This window comes from Musa acuminata, chromosome BXJ3-3 (assembly GCF_036884655.1).
Source record: "Musa acuminata AAA Group cultivar baxijiao chromosome BXJ3-3, Cavendish_Baxijiao_AAA, whole genome shotgun sequence".
Lineage (NCBI taxonomy): Eukaryota > Viridiplantae > Streptophyta > Magnoliopsida > Zingiberales > Musaceae > Musa > Musa acuminata.
In genome coordinates this window covers 28,899,728-28,909,250 of record NC_088351.1, presented here as the reverse complement: position 1 = coordinate 28,909,250, position 9,523 = coordinate 28,899,728, and the positions used below count along the sequence as shown (strand labels likewise).

The 9,523-nt window shown below is 42.1% G+C and overlaps 2 protein-coding genes across 3 annotated transcripts; both read right to left on the bottom strand.

Annotated features, from left to right (window-relative positions):
- Window positions 1-40: 40 nt before the first annotated feature.
- LOC135583931 (NAD(P)H-quinone oxidoreductase subunit O, chloroplastic-like) lies at window positions 41-7,223 on the bottom strand. The gene is made up of 6 exons (XM_065141338.1): window positions 6,869-7,223; window positions 6,286-6,341; window positions 5,311-5,376; window positions 5,108-5,149; window positions 416-475; window positions 41-208 (listed from the first exon to the last, which is right to left on the bottom strand). The coding sequence occupies exons 1-6, from the start codon at window positions 7,095-7,097 to the stop codon at window positions 179-181; spliced, it is 483 nt and encodes a 160-aa protein (XP_064997410.1). The 5' UTR covers window positions 7,098-7,223; the 3' UTR covers window positions 41-178.
- Window positions 7,224-7,617: 394 nt separating this feature from the next.
- On the bottom strand, window positions 7,618-9,238 carry LOC135632673 (peroxidase 43-like). Of its 2 annotated transcripts, none has more exons than XM_065141337.1 (4): window positions 8,770-9,238; window positions 8,493-8,681; window positions 8,244-8,406; window positions 7,618-8,155 (listed from the first exon to the last, which is right to left on the bottom strand). In XM_065141337.1, the coding sequence occupies exons 1-4, from the start codon at window positions 9,097-9,099 to the stop codon at window positions 7,740-7,742; spliced, it is 1,098 nt and encodes a 365-aa protein (XP_064997409.1). In that variant the 5' UTR covers window positions 9,100-9,238; the 3' UTR covers window positions 7,618-7,739. The 2 variants fall into 2 exon arrangements, with proteins under 2 accessions (XP_064997409.1, XP_064997408.1); XM_065141336.1 differs by having other exon boundaries at window positions 8,244-8,409; window positions 8,770-9,043.
- Window positions 9,239-9,523: the final 285 nt, after the last annotated feature.

Here is a 9,523-nt window from a genome sequence, read left to right as displayed (position 1 = left end):
ACCAGACTGCACTGTGCGAAAGAAACCACAAACGAAAATATGTGTTCACGGAACATATATTTTTGTTGCAAAATATCTGTCATTGAACATATAAGAAAAACAAGAAACAACTTTGGTGTGAATGACTTCATTGATCTCTGCAAATATATACTTCATAAGGATGAAGCTCCCTCCCAGGTCACATCCTCTCGTAGTCGAGTTTCTCCGACTGCAAAAATGATGTTATAAGTGTGAGGGATATATGTGTGGATGATATATAATCACTTGACCTCATTCTCCTGCTTCTTTCAGTAATAACAAACTGTTCATTCCGCTAGTTAGTCCCTACAGTATGTCCTCCCCAATTTCACTGAACATTCAACAGTAATCTTACAACGTGAATAGTATCAAAAGTGTTTTAGATAGAAGCGTTAACCTTGATAAGCATGTCTGTTGGTAGCCATGCAGGTGCAGTAGGAATCCCTACCCAAGCGACCTGTGGTTAGAAATAAAAAAAGTTGAAATTATATTGAATTCCAGCCTCTGGTTACACCATATATTGGCCAAAAAAGGAAATCTCTCTAGTGGCAGACATATCGAGATTGAAGTTACTTATCATTAAAACAAAATAAAGGAAGTACTGATGAAGAATAGGATCTGATCGAACAAAAGATACATTTGAATGATAGATTTAGATGCATCATTAATAAAAATCATAGTTACACAAACAAGCCAATGGCAGAAGGTTTATTAACAGTGAAAGTATTATGCTGTCGAGGTAAAAGGCCAACTATAGAAAAGCTGAATCTGATGAGGTTTTGCCATGACTTTCGTAACTAGCAACATGTGGCGCTAGCACTTGGACTTCTTGATTTATTCTTAAGCAATCATATCTGGAGAAGGCACCAGTGGTTGGTTCAATCAAATTAGTCCCTGATCAAACTCAAAATGATTTTAATAAAAACTAGAATGGCATATCAAGCTAACTAGCTTGATAAAGATCAAGCCTAATTTCAAGCAAAGCCATACATGACTTGACTACAATCAGCTTGATAATCTTCAACATTATGTATATCAGATCAAACTAGACTAGAGCATTACTTATAAAATTTTAGATAGCCTCAAGCTTGAGAAGAATTATAACTAGGGGTGTTCAAATTGAACTCGAAAATCAATTCCAATTGGAACCAAACCTGAACCGAACTGGTTCGGTCCAAACCGATTCACCATCTTGAAGGCTATAAACAGTTCTGATTTGAGGGTACTCTTCTTTGGTTCGGTTAACTGGTTCAAGCTGAACTGATTTTAATTTCAAAGATATCAATCTGGTTGAGTTCACTATCCTAAGCTCTTAACTGGTTCAAACTGATTAATCAAACCAACTCAAAGGCCCAATTTTACAAATGACATGGGCTCAATTTCACAAATCTTATCGTGTCGCCCAATTAGACCAAGATTCTGGTTCGATTTGATTAAATTGAATCGATTCATTTAATATATATATATATATATATATATATATATATATATAAAGTTAAAATTATAAACCGATTAACCGAATCGGATTATCCGGTTTTAAATCAGTTAGGTTAGGTAGATCCAAATTGGTTCCAGTTTGGCCTACCTTACTTTAACTAAACCGAAAAAATGGTTCGATTCAGTTCGATCCTTATCTGTTTGATTTGAACCGCTAACTGTAAAACCTCGATTAGTCTCACATCGAAAATGGGTAAAACTAAGATTCACTTATAAGAGTCAACTAAGTATACTATTATCAACTTCAGCTTAAGCATTTGACCAATGGTTTGGACTAAACGAAGTTGACAAGTCAATTATCACATCGTTATGTTGGGCCTTAATGAGGATGTCAATTAAGCATTTTGAATTGAGTTATACAATCCAAAGAGAATAAAGGTAACCAATATTTTTTCGACTTTTGGTAGGATTAAAAAGCTTCAAGAATATATGATCAATCATTGATATAGCTTGGATGTACCATCATGAAATAATGCGATCAAGATGTTCGATAGGCTAGTTATCCTATCAAGTCAGGTTGTGACAAGAACACTTGCTTGAGTTATATAATACAAAGAGAAGAAAGATGACAAGTATTTTTTCCATGAACCTCAAACAATTTGGCCTGAGTTATATAATCCAAAGAGAATAAAGGTGATCAGTATTTTTCCAACTTTTGGTAGGATTAAAAAGCTTCAAGAATATGTGATCAATCATTGATATAGCTTGGATGTACCATCATGAAGCAATGCGATCAAGATGTTCGACAGGCTAGTTATCCCATCAGGTCGGATTGTGACAAGAACACTTGATTGAGTTATATAATCCAAAGAGAAGAAAGGTGATAAGTTTTTTTTCCATGAACCTCAATAACCAACCATAACTTTTGGCAGGATTGGGTCAAAAAGCTTCAAGAATATATGATCAATCATTGATATAGCTTGGATGCACCATCATGGAGCAATGAAGTCAAGATTTTTAACACATGCTCATAACGCTTTTCAGTTCTTGTTTCCCATTGTTTTTTGTGTTTTCAAGTGTTTTCTTGTAGGTAGCATGTATAGGGTAGAAAGTACCCATCAACCTCATTTTGATTTGTTGTTGATTTTTTTGTTTTATTTTTTTTATATTTTGTAAAACTCGGAATATTTCTAACTATGTGGCATCACGCGGAGAGGAAAATAAGCCAAAACAAACCAGTTCTTAGGTGCCATGAGCTGGTTTCTAGGTGATCTTCTTACAGTGCGAAACATTCTCAGCATCCTAGAACCCCCTGGGTAGCACTAGACCTGATGGGGCCTTGGTTATATGTCTGAGATGTAGCGCAACATCTTTAGTGTGCCCGCTTTCTGTTCGACGAAAGTGCTATGTGAACATTGGGCATGCACCTGCCTTCAAACCCTCCCCCCCTTTGCGTGACGTCATTCAACCCATTTCCGAGAGCTTTTTGTGTCGAGTAAAAGCAAATTGCTTTGGGTTTCTTGCGATCCTAGTTATCTTATTACCCACATATCCGTTTCTCTAACATTTTTCTTCTTTCTGCAAGTCCTTTGTGGATTGCACGAAGTTAAGGTCTAAGATGACCCTTGTGGATGAATATTGTTTGGGTGTCGCATACCTTAGGCAATCTCAGCTAAATACGTGACAGTATGATGATATAAATGTCAAACCCTATAAGCTACAAGTGAGTTTTCAAGCAAAGCATTAAACAGCCTTTCAACTTAAGTATTCATTTACAACTCAAGTAGTATAAATCAGAAAAAGGTATAGTAAAAGGCCATAAACAGATGGAAAAGGAGCAGATTTTGAGCAGTTTAGTTCAGTTACAGTAATAAAATGCAGAATACTGGAAACTTAAACAACACTTACAAAACTCAACAAGATTTTTTACTGCTATTTCCTACAATGCCTTTAGTTGCTTATCTACTGCTATAAAATTCCATAGATTTCTCTGGGACTTCGTTTAAGTGAAGATAAGCTGTAAATATAGTTCACAGAATATGAGAAGCTATCATGCGAGGTATTTCCTTTATGGACACGTATAGTCCATGGATTCATGAACTTAATTCCTAGTAGGTTTAAGACTCATTTGGCCAACATAAACCAAAGGACTCGGATAAAAGAATGCAGCTCAAAGTAGTACCAGACACTTTTTGAAATAGCAGTGTTTTCAAAAGGCACTCGGGCACTCCGGCAAGGTGAGGCCCGAGTGCCTTGCAGAAACTCTAGGCGCAACGCTTCAATGAAGCACTACTCGGGCGCTCACCTGAACCCAAGGGCCAGGCGCCTCGGGCAAGCGCACGAGCCAAATTTGGTTGAGTTCAAACTTTGGTTCGATTGGACTTATAAGTTGGTTCGATCGAACCAACTAACGTAGTTACCCTAACACCGTCCAACCCCCTCCCTTGCCCGACCCAGTAAAAGAAAACAAAGGTGAAATGAAACCCTACATCTGTCGCCTTTGTTCACTCTGGCCGCCATCATCGGCAGCCTCATCCAATCTCGTTCGTCGTTGCAACTCGATTGCCGTCACTGCAACTCGTCCATCGCTGCAGCTCGTCCGCCACCACAGCTCGTCTAAACCCTAAACCTCACCCACCACTATAGCTTGGTCTGCTACTGTAGTAGCTCTCTCTGCCGCCGATGGTAGCCTCTTTCATCGCCTTCGCTCACCACCTTTGCACGCTCCATCCGACACTGCAGCTCTGTCCGCCGTCATTAACATCATATGCTGCCTTCGTCCTCCGCTGTAGCTTCGTTCATTCGTAACTGCAGTTTCTTTCACCGCCCTCTGCTTCCCTCACCTTCCTGTTAATTAAACTGCTTCGTCCATTCCCTCACCTTCTAGTTAATTAAATTGCGAATGGATGAGCAGCAACTCATTTGGAGCAATTTAAATATATTTGTTGTATCTACAACACCATGGACAATATGCACTTTGATTTATTCATGAAACTCCCTTAGCTTTTACTTAATGATGTCTTAGAGGAGCAAAGCATTCCTAGTTAACAAGATACTTTTGGAGCAGTTTAATTCTAACATAGGTCTCCATAAACGTATTTAGCGTATTTCTATTTAGCCGCATATTATTTTAATTATAATATTCAGGAGCGCCTCGCTTCGCTCGGGCAGATGCCTAGGCGAGCACCTAGCGTCTCGGACGTTTTGAGACCTTGGCACCCAACGCTTTTAAAAACACTTTGACATAGCAATCAATAGTATTAGCAATTAGATCTCCACCGCTCTAGGCTCATCAATAGTTGGCTATGTGCACTTCTTTCGTACTTAAGAAAGCTCCAAATAAACTTAGAGGGAAACAAGTTTCGGGATAGCATAAAACAGCAACATATGGAAAGAGGCAGGTTGTAGTAGTTATATATAGCACAAGAATTTGACTGTTATTCAACATAGAGTAACAGTAAAAAAACTGGAAGCTGGCCAGACTTGTTATGAAGGTTAATCCAAAATAAATTGAAATGAACAAAGTAATATTACAAAAAGCCTCCAGAGGAGCCTTTGCAAGCCCATCAGCATAAAATCATTAAGGAAGAAGGATATCTTTGGAGTAGTAAATAAAGAAGAAGAAGAAGGGATCAGAATGAGAATTACTTACAAGAGCATGTTCCCCAGTCTCGAAAATTCGGAGTTCCAAGACCTAAAAGTACAAAGTAAACAGCAAAGAGATAGAATACAATATGAGCACAAAAAAGCACAACTACTGGATTGATTATGCAAGTGGAAATAAAACATGAGAAAGACAAAAACAAGTTGAATGTGCCAATATCAACTCAAAAGGTGTAACAAAGTGGGGAGCACCTCACCGCGGTCTTCATATATGTAATCCAATCCCTTGTAATAAGGAGGGTGGCCAACAGACAGATACTGAAATGTAAAGTATAACTGGTTATCCATATGACAACTTTGTTATGATAGTATAAGCACTCAGAACGTAATGTACTGAACACAAACTTCAACAAAGATATAAGGAAGTCAGCAGCTAAATGTTCTTTTTAACCACTCTGTGAAAATAATCTGACAAAATTTGAATCAACTTCTGTTCAAAATTAAACAGCAGAAGCAAATCTAGCTCTCAATCCTAACAAAATTAGACAAACAACTAAAGGGAACAAATGACACTCTTCATAAGTCGAACAACATGTCTCGATTATTCCTTTTAAGATAGGGCTTGGCTTTTCAAATTCCAGCCTATTCCATGACTTAATTCTATAGTCAAAATCTATCAACCCTCCAATTTGTACAAATCCTCCTCCCCCATCCCACTGTGCTCTCTGTTCCCCTAGTGCTTTGTCCTCTCTACGCTTTTTCTCTTTAGGCTTTGTAAATCTTGTTTGTGCTGTGAAAGACAATGTGGCTCATCTGTTGTCAACGCTCACCACCACCAAACCCTTACTTATGCTGCATAATATAAGAAAAATATGCAACTTATGTCAATCCAGCATGCATGACCTAAAACCTCTTTCTCATTATCTCAATCTTTGCACATCAACTATCTATCTACCATCAACATGCACAAACCATAGCTTTTAAAATTGAATTCCACTTTGTAACGAAATAGAGTTTGGAAAGCTAATGCCGATGCAACAATGCTGATGTATGACACATTGCAAGGAGAGGCTTAGAGAGCAAAGATAATATATTCTTTTAGGATAACTGGAGAATCAGGAAACTTGAATTTGTTCTTAGAAGCTCATTCATAAACAAAATAACAATGGAGAAAAAGAACATAAATAATGGCACAGATAGGAAGAGTGCATGTCAGAACAGGCTCACATTGATGCTATTTAGGTATTTCTCTTTGTCCACTCGCACAATCTGCCCTTTTTTCACTGCAAGAAAAGAACAATGAGCAAAGTCTCCTTCATCCCTCCCACAGCAATTGAAGAGGAAACATAGTTGCTTTCATATAGAATCATAACTTCTTTCCATGACCAATCATCCATCGAGATATTTTTTGTAAGAATTTTCAACTGATATTATTTTCTACACTTAAACAAGCTTAATTTCAGTAGAATATTTCAACATGTTGGCTTATCATGACAAAAACGAATGTGGACTAGAAAAACAGATTCTTTCAATATAATCAAGGATATAAATTCTCCAGAACAAAGCCAGTTATCAATTTTAATCAAACCAAATTAATCTTCAGACTTCAGCTAACAGTTCAACCAACTATCTTCCGATCCTCAAAATCACATCTTTTTATCGAATAAAATCGTCTGCCGCATAACATTGTTCACGTATGCGGAGAAGAGACATGATCCATGCTAAGAACTATTTTTCATCTCGAAAATTAGGGTTTATCTTAAAATCCAAGAATCGGCTTGACGAGATAGAGGACGGAAGAGGAGAATACTCGAATAGACGGGCTTCTTGGGCAAGGAAGTAGGTGAGCGCGTGGGGACGGGCGTCTTGGTCGCTTCAGCGGAACTCTTGGCGGGCGTCTCCTTCTGGGGCTCGGCAGAGCTGACGGCCCTGATCCGCGGCAGCCGATGCGGCCCAGCCCTCGCCAGGGCGGCGGAGGGGGAGGTAAGGGAGAGGGAGTTGTGGTGGAGAGTGGCAGAAGACGAGAGAAGAGAAGCCATGGGTCGGAACGGGACCGCGACGGACTGGGGGGTTCTTGGAGTCTCTTCCCCACCATCGGTTCTTTCTCGCCTCTCCTTCCTTCGCCCTTTTCGGATAAGACGCGCGCCGTTGCTCAGTCGCGGGTCGCAGCTTTCACCGCAAACCGTTACGACAAGGTTGCAAATGACGCGGCTCGTCGGCCAAGAAATCCTCAGGCGGGCCTACACCACCAACCAGGAAACGACGGCTTCCTATTGGTATCTGAAGAGGCGCCATCGCAAAACACGTGTGACGCAATCCCGTTCCTCCCCCAGGTGGCGTGTTTGGTCGCTGGATCGAGACACAGGAGCACCGTCAAGGTGAAATGACTTCCGTGGAGACATCTCATGGCATATGAGCCCTCGTCGATTTATTCGATTGATGTATCCAAACATTTTGAGTTAAAGTAGATATGTGACCTTATAAATTAATTCAATCTACTTCGATTTCTAACCCAAAAAAAAGAAATTAAATTGGGTGCCATAATTTCTCTCGGTCATCTCTCGTCAAACTCATTAAACGTATATTATTGATATGTTGGCCTATTTTCTATAATGCCATTATACGCATACCGCACACGTCCCTTTTCACAGAGCATTGCAAAACAAAAAAGTACGGAGAGCTCAGTTGAATCTGGAGCAGACGCGCCTGATCTCGCCGTGCGAGCCTGTGTGCACGTCAAGCATTCCCATCCTCACCATGGACTCCGCGAAGTCCCTGTCGAAGGACGGCACTGGACTTAGGGAGCCCAAGTAGGAGTCGATGATGGCCCTCGTCGACGCATCGGCGTAGAGCTTGGCGTCCGATTCGATCACCCCGAGGCCGGAGCGGATGTTGCGGAGTATGTGCATGTCGAACACCGTCTCGCTCCCGGGGTCGAGCGGCAGCCGGACGTTGATGTCCCCGCCCGCCGGGCAGCGCAGCTTCAGCTCCGGCAGAAAATGAGGGTTGATCGAGGGGTCGGAGCCGCCGCCTTCAAAGAAGTTGTACAGCCTGTCCTGCAGGAAGAAGCACGCCGTCGTTCCGATCGTGTGCGCCGCTGGAAGAACGCCATTGCAGATTAGATGGAACGAGGTAGCGGATCGATCGTGCCGCATGCATGGGAGAGGAAGGAGTCGATCGATTACCACTGAGGAGGACCAGATCCTTCTCCGAGAGGCCTTTCTTAGCGAACTTTGCTTTGAGGACTGCGACGGACTCGCGAATGTCCGGCATGTGGGAGGCGTCGGAGACGTTGGAGACTCTGCCGTCCCTTCGCCCCGTCGGGACATCGTAGTACGGCCCTCGGCTCTGCTTCATGCACAGCAAGATTTCCCATGAAACCTCGACGCAAGGCGAAACGTCACCCAATGATTCATTCGGCTTGCAGTCTGTACCAGAAAGACGGCGTCGCGGGCTGCGAGAGCGACGATGTCCGCGCAGGAGACGACGCCTTCGCACTCGGCTTCCAACCTGGCTTTCGCTCGGTCGATCACGTCGAAGCCGCGCACCCCGGCGTGGTTTGACGATTTCTTCTCTAGGCTGGCGTCATCTGGGTCTCTTATCAGTATCGATCCATCGCATCCCTCGAACACAGACAGATGGAAACAAAGAAACGCTCATGCTCGAGCAATCACAAGTAGTAAAAAGGACGAAGGTGGAAGAGCGGAGTACTCGAACAATGCAATCATGGTAATGGAGCCTCAGCAAGGCTGCAGGAATGGCAGAGTCAGAATTTGCAGCTTCGGCGACTACCCAGCGAACAATTTCCTCGGCATTTGGGCAAGAGGTGGAGTAGAATCCGACCTCGAGTTCACCCACAGAAAACCCTCGGAGCGAGGAGATGAGAACCATGACCGATGGAACGAACAACATGAGGACACATGGTGGTGTTAAGATAGCCATGAAAGGAGGAGCAAAGAACTTGGATACGGTCAAGAAGAGGAAGGAGCTGCATGTTACATAAAGAAAGGGTGAGGGGAATCGGATATGTGTCACAGTCATCGCATGTAACAGAGGGTGTAAGAAGCAGGTGTCATTGCAGCTCCACCACCATGTGTCACCATCCCTTCCTTGACTTCAGCATGGAATTCCCAAATCTAGTCTTTTTCTCTCTTGATTTGGAAGCTGCTCACTACCTGTCAGCTGAAATAATGCACTTTGTATGTTCGGGTGGCATTGCATCCAAGTTTAGACTCTGTCTTGAAGTGGTAGCACAGTAGTGGAAAGAGCACTCTGTTTCTTCCTTCCCTGAACTGGAATTCCCTGTCCATTATTCCAAGTTGGGATGTGTTCAGGCTTTTGCATGTTCTGAGGCCAATTTTGGGGTAGAAAGAACATGGATTTCGAAATCACAAGCCCACGAGAGGTAAGGTGTTGTCATCTTCTCCCCAGCTACAACTCTGTTGCATGTCTTCTCTGCTCAATT